We start from the raw sequence: 19,505 nt of genomic DNA, 5'->3' as shown, positions 1-19,505 counted from the left end.
CTGCAAGAGAATAATTACTCAAACTACTCCGCAAACTGCACACAACGTTTATTTAAAGGTAAAATTAAATAGTGCGATAGGTAGCAAGACATAAACTAAATAAAGAAGCTGTGGCGTTGCAACTCAAGAACGGACGATGGTCTTAACTATAAATCTTGTATAAAACATGAGAAACACAAACGGATTCAATACTTTCTTGACAACACCTAACTCAAATAGGAGATGGAAATTTTGTTTATTATGTTCTCATATTTAATAAAAATTAAATGTGCACTTTCCTACCGTAAGTTTTAAAAGCTGAAAACATGCACAGATCTCTGCCAAATTGTCCTATCCTTACAGTTGGGTCTCTCTCTCCTCAGGTGTGTCAGGCGGGCGCTTTGAGATAAATAGCAAATCCTTCAAACCCTACAAGTTTGCCGCGTGGATCTGCTTGGGGCTTTCTCTGTCTTAGAATCTCCACCCACCCCCCCACTCCCCACTCCCCCACCTCTCTTTTAAACACACACACATACATACATTCTATCCATCCCCGTAGATTCCCTTTCTATATTTCTCGCTTTCACTTGAAGGGGGGCTCATGCGCAAAATTACGCATTCTTCTCTCATTTGTTCCTTGTATCAATCAAAAAGTTGGCTATTTATAGGCTACAGAGCCTGGGATGGTAATACTGGTCTACCCCTCTCTGTCTGTTCCGAAGTTGCTAAGTGGTCAGGTTGAGTGCAGCTATTTGGCCATTTGCTATTGCTGAGTCCAGGAGGAAGGTCCCGAGCTGTGATTAACTCAATCTTGCTGCAGCCACGAACCATGTGAGTACTTCAATAATTATATCTCGGCACCAAATATCTTATTGTTATATATATATATATATATGTCCAACGTAATTTCTTGATTCTAAAGATCTTTTACTGTTTTTTTTAAATAGACGTGCTTAAACCCCAATATATGACGAATTCTTCCGCGTCTTACTATTTTGACAAATGTGTCATCCAGTAATTTTTCACATGAAGGAAGCAAGATAATGCATATTTTATTGATGGAATGCATGCTAAACGTCTGTAGTATCTGCCGTGCTCTATCGCTAGGATAAGATGAAGGTTGCTGTTATGTGAAATTGGAGTGGAATTACTCAATATTCGATATTTTTTATTCCTCATCGTTGAAGACAATGAAAAATGTTGGCCGCGCTCTGTAAGGAGACATCCTTCAATTTAAATTAAGAACGAAACAGAATGAGAAGGGAATTTTCAGTCTTATAAATTAAATATTCAGTCGTCAATGCTGAACTAGTAGCGATATATCCGCCGACAGTGGTCAGGGATTGTTGTAAATATACCCGTGATTTTAAAACAATCTTATTTCGCCGTATCATGTCAAGTACTGAAATCCAACTTCAAAACGTGCCTTGGCGTTTTTACACTATCTGCCACCTCTACTTGCGCGATTGTAATTAACTCCATGTGTCCAGTTACCAGTTTCAAACATTAAACATGTAGAAATTATAAATGGAATCCCCCGATTATTTCTAAAGTTCGAATTTAAAGACCGCGAGTACAGGTTAAATCGCCGAGTCGGGTTGAAGTCTTGCAATTAATAGTCGGGATGATCTACAAAGAATAGTAGCATTTGTTTAGCAATCATTTCACCACCGAAAGTGGCAACAGCAATTGGTTGAAAATTGCTCTAAGAATTATGCAGCCATCCCACAAACTATTTCTCTCTGATCAAGCAAACAATAGGTCATGCGTTCAAACTTAGTTTTAGATGTTACTTCGGTGATTATACGGCTGTCAAATATGCGAAGCAATCATCTCTTTCCTCGGGGTAATTTAACAGGCGCTTGCCATTATATCTGGTGCGCGCGTCTAATTAATTCAAAAATAAACTCGGATCTGTAAATAAAATAAACCACACCCTCAACACCAGTCACTGATAACAGTGCTCAATAACGCGTGACGAATTGATGCCCTTCTAAGAACATTTTGATAACATCAACCCCCCACCCCCCCTTCCCCTTTCCCCTTCCCCAACCAGCTTGGTCTATCAGCATCATTGTTAATGCACTGGTATTCCCGAATTAAACACACACACACTCACTCACACACACACATACGCGCGCTCTATCAGAAGATCAGGATTTGCCTTCGCTACATTCCCGGTCCGAATCTACCAGTCCTGAATTGTACCTGGACATTAAGTCCCAGAAGAGAAGTGAGAAGTGTCAACCTTTATGTAGGAGAGAGATTTTTTTTTTTTTAAAGAGGGGGTGGGAGGGGTTAAACCTAAATATATATATATATATATATATATATATAGACCAAAAAAAAAGAGAAATTGACATGACATCAATATATGGGGGGGGGGGGAAATAAAATTGACATAGTTATCGCCGGACGATGCTGAATTAATCATGTGGTTTCTTAAAAAAAAGAAACCCCAGATGGAAAATGACTTCCAGTGCGCATTTCTTGTCAGTCTGGAGCCCCGCCAGCCAGTGCCGTGAGATGGTGAATTTTGTCCCGTCTGTTGCAACTTGTCATTGATAAAATAAGCAGGCAAGGCAGAGAGAGAGAGAGAGAGAGAGAGAGTGACGCTGTGGGTCACGCTGAGTACGGACGGACGGGCGCATTGCCGGGCGGGTGTGTGCGGATCACATGACTGCCCTTACACCAGGCTTATTTCATCCACCAAACCCCAGTGCTGCAGCCCCAAACAGCCCTGGCGTACACCACACTCGCCTATCTTGACCCGCTGCCCCTCGGTGCCCTCTCATGCACCGGCAGAGCTGTGGCTGCTGCAACGGCCGCCACCCCCCGAGATTTCCCCAGTACGGGTTGCCAGGAAAGGGAGGCGTGTGTGTGTATGTGTGTGTGTGTTGTAAAGAGAGGGTTGCAGCGTTTCCGAAACCCCGTGCGTGGACATTAAAGCGAAAGTAGTCGGCTTCCATTTACTTTAAACTACCACCAAATAAACCCCCGGCACCAGCTCTCGCTCTGATAGGGAGGTTGTCCAAGGTAATCGTAAATCAATCACACTTTGCTGGAGAGGGAGAGAGGAAAGGAGAGACGCGCAGCTCTTTCCCAGTCTCCGTTTTGCGATTTTGCTATTAAAGCGGCTGTGCAGAGAGGTTACCCTTGCAGAAGGTTGCCAGTGGAGTGGCCGCGACCGACATGTACATGTCCTCCTCGGCTTCCAAAGTTCCTGCCATCCTCTCCCGTCTCAGGCTCGGCGGCTGAGCGATAGGGGCAGGATGGTGCAGGATAATCATGTGTAGGTCTTGTCCTGAGACTAGATGCTCGGGTTTGATAGCTGATCCACTGTAGGCCCGGGGATCCTGTGCGCGTCAGTGGCAATTTTTTATTATTTTGCTTGCTTGGTTCCGTTTTGTTGTGACCACATGGGGCAGATGGTAGGAAGCACGTTACGTGCTAACATAGCTTGTTTCCTGACCATATACAGTTTAGGTGCCTGTGTGCGAGAGGCGGATGTATGTGTGTGGGTTAGGAAGGTATATACTGGGGAGAAAGGGAAGTATATGTGCCAGTGTGGTAGAGAGAGAGCGAAGGAGAGAAGGGGAAAGTCACATTGAATGCTGGGCCGGCGTGCCGCATTATCTCAGCAAGAAACAACATCAGTTATCCTACTGTATCTCAAGACATTTAGCGGCAATAAAGCGTCGGCAAGCACGGGAACGAATTAACGAGACGGCCCGAAAACGGCACTTGTGTAACTTGTGAGGTGTAGCCAGACCTACCATCTGAGCAGTGCAGATTTCCAGTGGATTTGGCCAAGTTGTTGTCAGTGAGGTGAATACGCTCGTTATACTGAAGGGCCCGTTGTGTCTTAGGACGTTGCAGCAAACAGTACACAATGCAAGCTCCTAATGCAGTAATACACATGAGAGAGATTGCTACTAGATTTAACCCAGACAACGAGTGTCTGCGACAATCGCAAGCATTTGCCACCACCTTTCATTACTTATTTGCACATCTTTAGACACACGATTCTAGGGCACATACAAGTAAAAGCTTAGAAGGCCTGGGAGCACATAAACCACCTTTCACTGGCAAAGCTATAAGTTTAAAAACACTTGAAGTAGGAGGCTGGCTTTTTGTTTACGTTTAAACTGTCTTGATAGGATGCGGTCACATGCAAGTGGTTCAACTCGCCCTCCACTTAAACCCCTCGTAGTGGCACTCTTGAAATTTGATACCATTGCCTTTTAGTGTTTATAGTGACGCAGAGTGTCTGAGAGTCAGATCCTGCAAATCAAGGTCTCTGCTTTACCCACGTTATGCTGGGTGCGCTTTCCCCATTTAAAACAAGACCCTCTTCGCCTTTTGAGCCACGCTGTTTTCTTATTTTCGTGTCTGCATTTATGTACAGTGTATTTGCATATATGTTTTAAAAGTCCAGGAATAGTTGTAACTATATAAGGTCAGTTTTGCCTAACCATTATTTCATTCAAAGGTGTCGCTTTTGCTGATATTTTGTCAGAGAGAGGAGCCAGCACTGGTAAGTTTTATGGTAGATTATTTTAAAGAAACAATAGTCATGTGTATTCATTCTTTCTGTATTTTCATGTAACGATACAGCTCGGGGTCATGGTGTGTCTATCGGAATAGGTGTTGACATCAGTGTTGTCAAGGAAATGCTGCCGGTGTTTGTTTAGATCGTTATAATACCATTGTATTTTGTGCTTTATTTGAATTTATGTGAATGTAACAGGACCGTTCACTCGCTTTATCCAGCATATTTATTCTGTCTGCTTACTCGTTTCATTGAAATGAAGTTGATGGTATTGCTGTGACATGTTTAATATTTAACCTATCTATTACTTTTACTTAGTAATGGCAAGATGACTTGATTTTCACTCAGTTCATCCCAATGTGCTTGCAGAGCACAACACTTATATGGAGGATTAAAGCAAATCTCACTACAAGTCTTAAGCTTGACCCACAATTAATATCATACAGTGCTTACAGTCAGTTGATCAAATGTCCTCTCCTTGGTTACACAGGTTGATAGATCCATTGTGCTTTCTGAGAAATTCTTGCCTCAAATCCAACAACTGCACACAGTTTAACTATTGCATGTCAAATGGTAACCATAGCGTTCAGTGCTTAAAACAAAAACTGTTGAATTCTTTTATTTGTAACCCTTTCAGTGTTAAAGACGCACAGTCCAAGATTGTTGGAGTGTAGAATGATGTTTAAATCATTTATTGTGTCACTATTACAGTTATCACATTGGATTTTTAGCATCAATTCCAAACTAATATCCCCTGAATTATCAAACACAAATGACCTGTCATGATGTTAATGGCATCATTTCACATCTTCTAAGAAATCACAAAATAAATTCAAACTAAAGTAGATCTTTAGAAGATTCAAGTATTAATAATGTTGCACTAATAGCAGAAGTGTGTTGATGTGTTAAATCGTCTGACTGGTTCTTATATGAACTTGTCCTTTATTTAATTTATCAGTTTTCAAATTCAAGCTAATTTCTTCTAAGGCATTCCAACCGATTACCTGGGAGCTGGTAGTTTGCAATTAGTACCGCAATTAAGTTTCTGATCCTTGTTACCTGTAAACAAAATATATCGCGAGGAATACAAAATAAGGCTTGTTTATTGAAGTCTAAATAGGTTGCTTGCTTTATTCATACGTAAATGTTCGTAATCTTGAAAACAATATTGGTCGGAAATAGGGAAGCACTGGAGTGCATGTCAACTGATCGTGTAAGATAACAGGACAGGATGACGTTAGCCGAGGCAGAGAGGTTATGCTGGAACTGCATACACCACCAGTTAGACCAGAGCCTATATACTGCAGATAGACACAAAATGCTGGAGTAACTCAGCAGGACAGGCAGCATCTCTGAAGACAAGGAATGGGTGACGTTTCAGGTCGAGACCCTTCTTCAGACTCATTCATTTATAATCATTCATATATACTACATTCATTTCTGACCACCACTTTACAGGAACAATGTGATTGTATTGGAGATGATGCAGAGAAGATATATGAGGATGTTGCCAGAACTCGATAATGTTTTGCTGTGAGGATAGATTGAACAAGCTAGCATAGGTTTCTTTGGAAGAGAGGCAGCAGAGGGGAGATTTAATTGAAGTTTTTAAAATTGTGAATGGTTAAGGAAGAGTAGGTAAGAAGGACCAATTTGTCCTGCAGCCGGATTATGGGCCAAAGTAAATACACGTAAAGCAAATAGTAGAATGATTAGAAGGAAGAAGAGGAAAAATATTTTCACTCAATGGGAGGTGGTGTAAGCTGGGATCCAGAATTCATGTCTGAAAGGAGTTAAGAGACAGAAATACCTGAAATTTGAGAAATACCTGAAAGTACACAAAGTAGATTGACAGGACTTCTGACCTGGTGCTGAAAGGTGGGATTGGATTGGATATTTCTTGTTTTGACTGGCATAGACACGATAGGCTGAAAAATTCTCTGTATTGTAAAGATTTTATGATTTTGTGCATCCAGTTGTTGGTGTTCCTTAGCAGTAACTAAAGAATCGGATGGTTTAACTTGAAGTTTAGACAAGAATGCCCATTGTTTCTCCAGAGGACACCTTACTCACTTGTCAGCGAACCTGCAGCAGGCCAGGTGAAGTAAGTTCATCTGCAAAAGAAAGTGCTTTGGAACTGAGATGGGTTTCTGAGGGATATTATTTTATTTAGCTTTTCAAAATAAAATGCTTGCAGAACGTACCCATTGTGAGTGCATGTTTTACATTTAAAAATCAGGTAATGCATTTCTAATTTTTTTTCCCCTTCCATTCCACCCTAGCAGCTGGGATATCTTGATTCATTAGACTGAACATGTTTGCCTCAGGCGTCGTGAAGTAATTGAGTTGTAACTCGGGTTAGGTTTTAAGGGTTCAAATTGTTATTTTAGGTTTTATGGTTAGATGCTCTAGTGAAATTTTAGGTTTAAAATTAAATGTAAGGCTGCATACTAGGGTCAATCCATTGATTTTAAGGTTCGTAATCAATGATTCTACTAAATGTTCTGTTTACTCTTTTGCGGTTATACCTCAGAATTGAATCCTACAATTTTTTTAATTTTAATTTGATGCCTGGAGTCTTCAGAGGAATATAAACATAGTTTTTGGTAAATAAATATGTCAGGAAACAAGACGATATTCAAAGGGCAAACTCTTCATGTGAAGTGCTTAGCAAGCATTTTGATTTGGAGAGATTGCACGATTTGGCATTTTTGTCAGCATGATATAATTTTGCTATTATTCCATTTTGCTTACTTGAAAACATTGTGTCAGAAATGTGTACTGCAATTACACTGTAAACTGTACAGCAATCTGGCAATTAAAATGGCTGACACTTTTTGGAGTCACTCTTCCTGAATTTGGAGCACTTAGCCTTAATGACATAAGTCTGTCTGAATATAACCAGAAGGTAACAATCTTTATTTGGAGCTTTAAGTAAACAAATATATATTATGCAGCTACTTGATTTAGCTCTGTTACTTTAAGACTACTTCTTGTCCAGTGCTATGGTGTAATTCTACTTGTTTTTTTTAATAGATATGAAGCGTAGAGCCTGCAAACTATCCTAAGAAGATATTATTCAAGTTACCCACTATGTGAAGTTATACATCAGGTTTACAGTAGTTTCATAGCACTTCCTCTGAAAGCAAATAATTCAGATTTTATAAAGAAATACTTCATTTTTTAATTCTAATCCCCATACCCTCACCTATGTTTTCTCACAGAAGGTTGTTGGTACTCTATAGTGGCCTTTTGTAGAAAGTGGAATGGACTAGAGTCCCTGACTGTCAGAAGCAGTGCATGCTTATAACAGGGTGAGTCAATTATGACCTTCATTCTTTTTCAAACTGTAATTTTTAAATGAATCATACAATTTAAATTAGGAGTGGTTTATGAAATGTCATATCCTTTCAATGTGCCTTTAACTTCGTAAGAATGACTTTCTATTTGATGAACTTAAACGTCTTCACTTTTCATATCAGATGTACTTCTGACTTTTAGGTGATGCTGACAGTTTAGTTCCACTTTATGGATAGCTTTATGCATGGGTCACACTTGCTTTGGTCTGGTTTGAGATTAATTACATTCATTTCATTTGAGTTGTTAACTCAGTGACATTTGACCTTCCTTGTTTGGGCTAGTTTCAGATCAATGGCCAAGAAGTGAAAGCTTTGTGTTTCTTTCCTACTATCTTACACATTCTTCTGAGGTCGCCTATACCTGTCATGGCATAGTCAGTCAGAACTTTAGAAATCTCCGTTAGATTATTAAGTATTGTGATAAATCATTCTTCCACTTACATTACAGAGAACATAGTTATGTTTTGATTGACTTTGGTTGCATCAAGTTCATACGTTGGTGCAGTAATATTTTAGAAATATCAATGATGCATCCCGACACTACACACTTTGAATACATATCAGGTGATTCTTTTTAAATTATGTTTGTTTCTCAAATTAATTAATCTACGAAATGCCATAATGAGGTTAGAATTCTGCGGTACAACAACTACTCTAGTGGGACATGGGGTGGAATTCTACTTAGGAGCGACGCTCATACTTTGCCTCTGTCTAAAGACTGAGGTTTTTTCAAAGTAAAATCAGCTTGCAAGTAGAAAAAAAACCAGACTGAGATCATTTCCTCACTGTTACGCTAACTCGACTAAAGGTAGGCATTGATAATATTTGGCGTTCCTGACAAGAAAGGTTAGATTGCATCTACGGATCAGAAGTGCCCAGTGCAAACTAAAGATAAATACTAAAACAGTGCAAGTAGAATTAAAATGTTTTACAGGGCTGGGTCATTGAAGTGAAAAGAGCATATCAACTGACAACTTTAAAGTTAGTAGAAACAATAACTAACGCTGATAAAGATTGCCAATCAACTCAATTCAACCACTATTATCTATTTAGAGAGATTTAAATTCCACGCTGGGCTCCTTTAGTTGGATTATGTCTTTGGATTTTGCATTTAACAGAAATGGTGGCGATAATGCAAAAATTATGCAGTTTGCATTTATTTCTTGAATACTTGTAATATTCTGTTTTCCCATTCTTCCACGTAACAGAGCAGGGTGTGCGATGAAGCAAATTTTGTGAGGATTACTTTTAAATATTTTAAATTAATAGACCGAAAAAAAAGATATGTCATTTCTTAAATTGGATAAGTGCGGTGCTAATATCAGTATTGCAACATTGGGTGCAACTGAAGTGACTACGGAAACTAATATTTGATACTTAGAAATTATAATACATAGAAATATATAGTAGTTACGACATGGAAACAGGCCATTTGGATTAGGCAATCCATGTCGGGTTTTAATAAGTGGATTCGGATTCTTGGAATTAGAAATGAATTTTTGGGAAAATTATCAATAGACCAGAAGCAATCACACTACACTGCAGGCTGCTTAACTACTTTATTCGAGCAGAGATGTACATTCGGATAATATTCAACTGAACTTTTGGGGGTTTGCTAATCCCTCAGGCAGGCTCAGTGTAAAGGGCAAACATATTTATAGTCATCGAAAACAGTCTGCGATGAATGCATAACATATCGCTAAATGGTATACTTCTCTAACACTCATAAAGAAAAAGTGATATATAGTTAATCTTTCCCTATTATTTAGACAAAATGTAAAGCATGAGAGCAATATTTATATAAACACATGTATGAGCTTTTCTTCAGTAATATCGCATAATGTGTTAAAAAACAAATGAGACATCACGTAGCTCGATAATTTCCCATGACTGAGCCACCAGCATGAAGCATGTAATTTAGCATGATTTAAGATGCATATCTCTGAGTTAGTACGTTGTTTCCAGATAGGCTGTAGTTTTCCTGACCTTCTCTGATACATTTTTGGCACTCACCGCTTCTCATTTCAGTTCCACTGCGTATGCTGTTTGCACAGGTTAAAGCTGGAAAAGAATACAATATTTTTAAAGCAGTTTGCGAAAACTGCACAGTAGCCAGCTGCTGATAATGAAGGAGTGATATTGGTGGATAGGGCAGCATTTTCACTTTGATATGAAACAAGAATGTGGGTGTTGTAAAAGTGACTTTTCCTACAGAATTTAAGAAATGTCTAAAACAGTTTTTGTCTTGTTTTTTTGTACAAGCATATTGATTTGCTTATCCCTACATGGCATGCAACACTTTTATTTGCAGAAGACTAGGTGATTTGTTTCCTGGCTTCGGCTAATGGTGTCAAGTAAAGAATGAGCCACCTGCTAGGAGTCTGCATGAGTTTGACTTTGGATCTTTTTGTTTCCTTTTTTTCCCCTCTCTCTTGTCTCCGGAGTTTCCCCCAGACACTCCAGCAGAGCTTGGAATCTCATTGCCTGGGAAGCCATGGCTTTTCAGTTTATATTCCATCACTCCACAGTTGAATTACTTGTTGACCAAATATATATTAGTCAACCCGGCAAAAATATTAATTCTCAATTTATGAGTGTGTTTGTTTAGTACCTTCTTGGTTGGATCTCAGCAGCCATTTTCTCATCACCATGTTGAGGCACTACCAATTTAATTACGCATTTATGCACAATAGACGATTAAAGCACATATTATAACCCCCACAATTAAAGGTCTATTTTGGCCTTGTAGCACATTTACTCAGTTGGCCACAGCAGGAGCCATTGCATGTATATTGCATGGACACACATGCCATTGTAACCCTAGGATATTTTGCGATCAGCATACATAAACACCTTTTGGTACATCTAACTCTGCTTTTCCACATTCCAATGCCTATACACCTGCCACAGGGAGTGAACAATATCCCAGATGATGGGCCAAACCACCTCCTCCCCAGGTACTTTCCCCTGCAACCGCAGTAGATGCAACACCTGTCCCTTTACCTCCCCCCTCGACTTCATCCAAGGACCCAAACAGTTTTTCCAGATGAGGCAGAGGTTCACCTGCACCTCCTCCAACCTCATCTATTGTATCCTTTGACCCAGATGTCAACTTTGTCAATCGGCGAGACCAAACGCAGGCTCGGCGATCGTTTCACACAACACCTTCGCTCAGTCTACCTTAACCAACCTGATCTCCCGGTGGCTCAGCAACTCCCCCTCCCACTCCCAGTCTGACCTTTCTGTCATGGGCCTCCTCCATTGTCATAGTAAGGCCCAGTTCAAATTGGAGAAACAGCATCTCATATTTTGCTTGGGCAGTTTACACCCCAGCAGTATGAACATTGACTTCTCTAACTTCAGATAGTTCCTCTGTCCCTCTCTTTCCCCTCCCCTTCCCAGTTCCCCCACTGTCTTCCTGTCTACATCCTATCTTTGTCCCTCCCCCTCCCCTGACATCTGAAGAAGGGTCTCGACCCGAAACATCACCCATTCCTTCTCTCCTAAGATGCTGCCTGACCAGCTGAGTTACTCCAGCATTTTGTGTCCACCTTCGTTTTGAACCAGCATCTGCAGTTATTTTCCTACACGGAATAGATTATGTTGTATACTGTGAGTCTGGTCTGTAATGTTGGACTACAATGAAGTGGAGGTTTTTTTTGTAAAGGTGACCATAAGTACACATGACTTTGAAGAACTTCAGTCATCGACTATTGATATTTTGTCGTCTATTAGTAATTAAAATGGTGCTTTTCCCAGAGAGCAAAATATTGTGATGGTTTGTGCTGTATTAGCCTCCATTAGGAAAACAAATTCTAGATGTATTCTTATATGCCTATATTTTTAGTCATTTGATTTGCCACAAATTCCAATACAGATGTGTTTGAAAGCCAAAAGTGCAGTTACTTGTATTTAGAAGGAGATTTACAAGAGAGAACCATGCTAATAGCATTAAGTTTGAAGGAAAAGTTTTTTAAAAAGCGAGAGGCATGGAGAAAAGAGTGACAATGATTTGGATTTGGGTGTAGAGGACAGAATGTCTTAATTTATCGATGACGTAAAGTGGGGATATAGTGAACAATGGGGAGAATGGCAATAGACTTCAAGGAGAGATGGGCATGTTGGTGGAATGGGCAGAAGTGTGATAGATAAAATTTAATGGTGCATCAAGTGTCACCATTTGATAGGATTAATGAGAAATTGCAATATAAACCTGATAATATTAAGAAAAATGTAATACGTACATTAAGGGAAAAAAGTTGACTGGAGAGAGAATAGGGCCCCTGAGAAACTAACATGGCCATCTTTGTGTGGAGCTTCAGAGGATATTGTGTATTTCTCTATTTCTCTCGTTTTGAGAATGGGTATTTCTCCTCTCTTTTTACCATGAGAAAGACGTGAAGACTGGGGAACTTGGAAGAGTTAAATGAATGAATGAATATTTTTATTGGCCAAGTATGTGCATATACATGGAATGTGCCTTGGTGCTCCACTCACAAATGACAACACAAACATACGGTTAACAATTAAGAAGGAGATGTCTTGAGGATAGTCCATATTAGTGTTGAGCAGGTGTTGGATGTGCTAAGGCATATGAAGGTAGATAAATCTCCCAGTCCTGATCAGATATATCTGAGGACTGTGTTGGAAGCTAGAGGAGATATTTCAGGACCCCTGGCTGAGATATATGAATCATAATTAGACACAGGTGAGGTGCCAGAAGACTGGGGGCTGGCTCGTGTTGTGCCTCTATTTAATAAGGGCTGCAAGGAAATGCCTGGGAACTATTGATCAGTGAACCTAACAGTAGGCAAGTTACTGGAGAATATTCTGAGGGCCGTAGGAAAAAAAAGAAATGTCAGTTTTATAAATTTAATGAACTCAAAAAAGATGAGAGGGGATCTTATAGACAATAGACAATAGGTGCAGGAGTAGGCCATTCGGCCCTTCGAGCTAGCACCGACATTCAATGTGATCATGGCTGATCATTCTCAATCAGTACCCCGTTCCTGCCTTCTCCCCATACCCCCTGACTCCGCTATCCATAAGAGCTCTATCTAGCTCTCTCTTGAATGCATTCAGAGAATTGGCCTCCACTGCCTTCTGAGGCAGAGAATTCCACAGATTCACAACTCTCTGACTGAAAAAGTTTTTCCTCATCTCAGTTCTAAATGGCCTACCCCTTATTCTTAAACTGTGGCCCCTTGTTCTGGACTCCTCCAACATTGGGAACATGTTTCCTGCCTCTAACTTGTCCAACCCTTTAATAATCTTATACGTTTCGATAAGATCTCCTCTCATCCTTCTAAATTCCAGTGTATACAAGCCTAGTCGCTCCAGTCTTTCAACATATGACAGTCCTGCCATTCCGGGAATTAACATAGTAAACCTACGCTGCACGCCCTCAATAGCAAGAATATCCTTCCACAAATTTGGAGACCAAAAGTGTACACAGTACTCCAGGTGCGGTCTCACTAGGGCCCTGTACAACTGCAGAAGGACCTCTTTGCTCCTATACTCAACTCCTCTTGTTATGAAGGCCAACATTCCATTGGCTTTCTTCACTGCCTGCTGTACCTACATGCTTCCTTTCAGTGACTGATGCACTAGGACACCCAGATCTCGTTGTACGTTCCCTTTTCCTAACTTGACACCATTCAGATAATACTCTGCCTTCCTATTCTTACCACCAAAGTGGATAACCTCACACTTATCCACATTAAACTGCATCTGCCATGCATCCGCCCACTCACACAACTTGTCCAAGTCACCCTGCAACCTCATAGCATCTTCCTCCCAGTTCACACTACCACCCAGCTTTGTATCATCTGCAAATTTGCTAATGGTACTTTTAATCCCTTCATCCAAGTCATTAATGTATATTGTAAATAGCAGCGGTCCCAGCACCGAGCCTTGCGGTACCACACTAGTTACTGCCTGCCATTCTGAAAGGGACCCATTTATCCCCACTCTTTGCTTTCTGTCTGCCAACCAATTTTCTATCCATGTCAGTACCCTACCTCCAATACCATGTGCCCTAATTTTGCCCACTAATCTCCTATGTGGAACCTTGTCGAAGGCTTTCTGAAAGTCGAGGTACACCACATCCACCGGCTCTCCCCTGTCAATTTTCCTAGTTACATCCTCAAAGAATTCCAGAAGATTAGTCAAGCATGATTTCCCCTTCGTATATCCATGCTGACTCGCAACAATCCTGTTACTACTATCCAAATGCTCCGCAATTTCATCTTTTATAATTGACTCCAGCATCTTCCCCACCACTGATGTAAGACTAACTGGTCTATAATTTCCCATTTTCTCTCTCCCACCTTTCTGGGACAACATTAGCTACCCTCCAATCCACAGGAACTGATCCTGAATCTATAGAACATTGGAAAATTATCGCCAATGCGTCCACAATTTCTAGCGCCACCTCCTTAAGTACCCTTGGGATGCAGACCATCAGGCCCTGGGGATTTATCAGCCTTCAGTCCTATCGGTCTACCCAACACCATTTCCTGCCTAATGTGGATTTCCTTCAGTTCCTCCGTCACCCTAGGATCTAGCATGGCAAGTTGGGTTTCAGGGCCTGTTTTGGTGCTGTATGATTCTGTGATTTGATATTTGTTAGTTTTAAATGTAATGTGATATAGGAGTTGTGATCTTTTTCACATATTTGAAGGAAATCATAAAGGGTACTAGGAAGTGGCGTTTACATACACAGTAAACAAATGCACTGCATGAGTCACCCATTTACTAGTGCATTTGTTACCCTCCAAAACAAATCATAGTATCACAGTAAACAAAAGAATATTCACCCCATGACTGCACCGGCCACAAATGAGCTTCCTGAACCAATTCCAACATTTCCAGCTTTTGATCTGTAGTTGTACAGATCACAAGTGTTCAAATATAAATCCAAATTGTTACTATGATGAGTATTTTTTGCCTCTACCACTCTTTCAGACATTGAGTTCCTTACCCCTTCCACTCATTGCGTGAAAGATCATTATCTTATTTCATCTTTCCACCAGTTGCTTTACACCAACGTCCTTTATTTACACATCTTTAGCCGAGGGAAACAGGCCCTTCCCTCTCCAGGCCACTCATAACATTATACACATCAATTATGTCCCCTCAAGTTTTTCTGCTATAAAAAGACTAAGCCAGCTTATTCAATGATTCTTAATAGCCAAATATAACAGGTTTGACAACATCCTCGCAGGTCTCCATTGCACTCCCTCCAGTGCAATCAAAACTTTACTGTAATGTGATGTGCAGAATTGTATGGAGTACTGAAGCTGTGGTGCTGCGTACAGTTTGAATTTAACCTCCTTGCTCGAATAACCTTGACTAGTAATAGGAAGCATCCTTCTTGCCTTTTTAACTACCTTATTGACCTGAGCTGCCTTATCACCCTATATGTATTATCCATACAAAAGCCTCTCTCTTTCTCCATGCCTCTCAATATACTCCCAAAACATTTCAACATGACGAGGGGGTCCCTTGTCATGATGCAGTGCTTTGTCACACACTTTTCCAGATTAAATTCAAATTGCTGATACTCTGTCCAAATGGCCCAAGGATCATCAACCATCCACCCCTCCACCCCCCCCCCCCCCCCCCCCCCCCCAGCCGTCCAAATGGTTTCATCCTCAGTTTCAACTCTATCGCCTCTTTTGTTTAATTTTCTCCCATACATTTCAGTCTAAGTCATTAATGTGTGCGACAAAAAGCGAACATGACAAATCATAATTATGGAACATTTACACCTTTTTCTTCAAAGTTGTTGATTACATTAGTTGGCTTGTTGTGGATGTGGTGACTTGACAGGCACCACACACTGTGTGTGATGTAGTGAACAGCTCACTGATGTCCTCCACTGAAGAGGGTCCTAGAAAAAAGCAGACCTATCACTTACCCACCTCTGCCTCACCAATACTCCCCTACTCCTTCCCCCACTTGGCTCCAGTCTGAAGTGTCCCAATCTGTAACGTCACCCGTCCATCTTCTCCAGAGATGCTGCCTGACCCGCTGAGTTACTCCAGCACTTTGTGCCTTCTTGTTTTGTAAACCAGCATCTGCAGTTCCTTCTTTCTCCATATGTCCATTATCCACCCCCATTCCCCTCTCATCAGGTGCCAACTATCACCTAACGGTCTCTGTCTAACCCCCATCTCACGTTTTTATATTGACTATTTTCCCTTTGCACTCTCAGTCTTAATGAAGGCTCTCTACTCGAGGTGTTGGCTAATCCCTTGCCTCCACCAATGCTGCTGAGGTCCCTGGCAGTTTATTATTTCTGCATAATGTAACTGTATTTTGATTTCCCGGCATTGCTGAGTTCCTGCAGGTACAAAACATAATTGCATGGATGTATCTTCAATTCATTCAATGTACAAATTGTTTTAGCCACATGCAGTGAGCCTGTGCACAGCTTCCTGGTTGTAGTTATAATGTACAGTATGCCTGCCCTTAACACCCACTCCTTAACATCTGAACCAACAAGTGGCTGGCTGGCCTTTGCAAGGCCAGATGTATTTTCTCACTTATTGACCCTTCCTTTCTGTCAGGAAGGTGGGCTTAGATACTGAGCTCAACTGCACTGAGAAACCCGTCAGCCATCTAGTACAGGCACAGAGTGTAAGAGTACAGAGCTTATTTAGACACAAAGTGCTGGAGTAACTCAATGGGTCCGGCAGCATCTTTGGAGAAAAAAGATGGGTGATGTTTCAGGTTGGGACCTTCCTTCAGATTCCTGTCTGAAGAAGGGTCCCGACCTGAAACATCATCCATTCTCCAGAGATGCTGCCTGACCCATTGAGTTCTTCCAGTACTTTGTGTCTATCTTTGGTACAAACCCGCAGCTGCAGTTCTTTGTTTCTAGTACAGAGCCTATGCTGGCTCTGTCTGCAGCATTTTGCATACATTGCAAGAAGTCTACCACTGTACCCCAGAATTAATTTTGAAATTCATCATAGCTGCATGCTTCTTAATGCACTTTATCAAAGGGCACTTGTTCTGCCGAGACCTTTGGATGTTGAATTGGAGCAGGAAGATGATCGACAGGATGAATAGTCAGAGAAAGCAGTAGAACATGACCAGGCAGTACAGGGAACTAACAGAGCAATAAAGCAGCAAATTATTGTAAAAGAATCTAATGAATATCCCTGCTCTGAACACTAGCTATCTTCCGTCCATTTGACCCAGCACTAATGCTCACCAGATCAACACCTGTCAGCTGTATGACAGCTGAAGAAGTGTCACAACCTGAAACGTCACCTATTCCTTTTCTCCCGAGATGCTGCCTGACCCACTGAGTTTCTCCAGCATTTTATATCGACCTTCAGTGTAAACCAGCATCTGCAGTTCCTTCCTACACAGCTGCAAAATGTTAATGTCCTCCCGTATCAATATTATGAAAGCAACAAGTGAACTGAAAAGCTAATTGTACCTTTGCTACCCCTACCATTTCCCGTTTAGATTAGGCAATTTGACATACACTGGCGTCCATCTGCAAATCATTTTTGTGTGATCCCAGTGTTTGCTCTCTGTACACATGACCCATTCTAACGAACTTGCAATGTAGCCAATAGGGAGATATAGAATGTAACATGAAATCTACCTGGAGGGAATTGAAATCTCAATGGTGGGTAACTTTATGGTGGGCAAGTAAGAATTTCATTGAACTATCTGGGACATATGACAATAAAACACCCTTGACTCTCTTGACTCTTTAAAGGACTCTGAACCGGTCTGTTTCCGAACAACGTTGTCTGAGATCAGTAACAGCTGCGATTAATAAGCTAGCCAAAGAATAGGTATGTTGTCAGCCTGTGCCTGGATCAGAAACCAAAGCCATAGATGGGCCTGAGCCTCAACACTGCCATTGCTATTTCCATGACCTAAGTGTGATAGATATGATTTTGAAGCTTCCAATCACCAACCCTTGTATGTTGGGTGAGATGCTGCTTGCCAATACCAAGAAGCTAGATTTCTTATCTTTTACCAAAATAATTTCTGAATCTCTAAAACTATCTGAGGTATCTTGTGGCAGACACTCAATCCATGTTTGGTTGCATGCTCTCAACACACAAGTTGCAGCCAGAATCCACTGTTGTCTCAGACTGTGTGCACAAGCACTCAACAAGGGACCTAGTTCTGTTTACAAGGTTTGCATCAATTGCTGACCGTTCAGAGTGGGATACAAGGTTAGATTCTAGCTAACTGCCTCTTAAGTTGTGTAGGAAGGAACTATAGATGCTGGTTTATATCAAAGATAGACACAAAGTGCAGGAGTAACTCAGCGGGTCTAGGCAGCATCTCCAGATGATATGCTGACTCTTAAGTCATTTTATATCCCTGGCTTTCTTACACTTGTATGCCGTTGAATTTCTACAAGCATACAAATGGACTGGAACTCATTGTCTGAAAGAGTAGAAGAGACAGAAACACTTATCATTCTTAAAAAGTATCTGAATATGTCTACGAAGAGCTTTAACCTCTGGAATTACAAACCAAGATATTGAAAGTGAGATCATTCTTAATAGCAAAAAAATGTCATATAGCGCTGGAGTAACTCAGCGGGTCAGGTAGCATCTTTGGAGAACATGGATGGGTTACTTTTCAGGTCGGGACCCCTCTTCAGACTGATTATTACGAGGTTGGGTGGAGAGGATGGGAAAGAAATCTGGAAGAGAGGAAGGCAGGTTAATAGGTTGATACAGGTGAGGGTTGGGGGGGGGGGGGGGGGGGGGGGGGGGTTTGTTAAGCAGAGGGTGGACAAAGGCCAGAGACAAAAAGACAGAAGGACTGAAGAGTTGTGATTTGTGAAGCTGGAGGAAAGAATGCAGGTAGAAGGGGAGGGCGAGGGAGAAATCAGTGCATCCAGGTGGGGCACTGGTTAGGTGGTGGGAAGAGTGTGGGGGTTAGGGGGAGAGAGGGGTGGGATTTGCAGTTAGATAGCTAGCTCTTAATAGTAATAGCTCCTTTTTTTGACAGTGCATGATTTCAATGTGATGAATGTCCTCCTGCGCCTGTGGTGATTTTACATGAAGGGAATGCAAGTGAATCTCAGAACAATGTGAGTCAGAAGGTTTAACTTGGCTATCACTGTAGGTTTATTGAACCCTGAATCATGTCCCCCATGTGTGACTTTGCCCATTTGAGTCGAGCAACTAACTTTGAAATTTTGCTATCGCCCGCTAGTTGGAAAATGTTACATCTCTTACTCGCCCCTTTCACCAATATCTCTAAAGCAGGATCTGCACGACTCTTATGACTTCCACGCTTGATGTTGACCATTGATAGTTCTCTGCAGCCAAAATCAATGTCCCTGTTAAGAGGCACTGGCTGTAAAATTGGGATCCCATCTGGTGAGTTGCCAGTCAGTTGGAATACAAAAACAGAGATGTAATGCTGAAGCTCTATAAGGTGCTGGGCAGGCCATGTTTGGAGTACTGTGAGCAAATTTGGACCCCATATCTGAGGAAGGATGAGTGGGTCCAGAGGAGGTTTACAAGAATGAATCCAGGAATGTGTGGGTTAGCATTTGACAGCACTGGGCCTGTACTCGCTGGAGTTTAGAAGTTTGTGGGGGGGGGCTCATTGAAACT

The 19,505-nt window shown here is 41.2% G+C and overlaps 1 protein-coding gene across 10 annotated transcripts in view; it reads left to right on the top strand.

The window, feature by feature from the left end:
- Nucleotides 1-711: 711 nt before the first annotated feature.
- Nucleotides 712-19,505, top strand: part of esrrga (estrogen-related receptor gamma a) — a 248,388-nt gene continuing 229,594 nt past the window's right edge. Inside the window, exons 1-4 of one of the 10 annotated variants that reach the window (XM_078404910.1) lie at nt 2,888-3,015; nt 4,472-4,516; nt 7,568-7,643; nt 7,756-7,845. Coding sequence is in view for 2 of the 10 variants with exons in the window: in XM_078404907.1 (XP_078261033.1) it covers nt 3,268-3,271; nt 4,472-4,516 (49 nt within the window). In the remaining 8 variants the exon portion in view is untranslated. Of the gene's footprint in view, nt 811-2,879; nt 3,016-3,151; nt 3,272-3,536; nt 3,808-4,471; nt 4,517-7,567; nt 7,644-7,755; nt 7,846-19,505 lie in introns of those variants that run through there. The other 9 variants (XM_078404914.1, XM_078404912.1, XM_078404911.1 and 6 more) reach the window with 9 other exon arrangements.

The sequence above is a fragment of the Rhinoraja longicauda genome, chromosome 9 (assembly GCF_053455715.1).
Source record: "Rhinoraja longicauda isolate Sanriku21f chromosome 9, sRhiLon1.1, whole genome shotgun sequence".
Taxonomy (NCBI): Eukaryota; Metazoa; Chordata; class Chondrichthyes; order Rajiformes; family Arhynchobatidae; genus Rhinoraja; species Rhinoraja longicauda.
The sequence above is the reverse complement of the archived record's forward strand: the minus strand, read 5'-3'. Positions and strand labels throughout refer to the sequence as shown.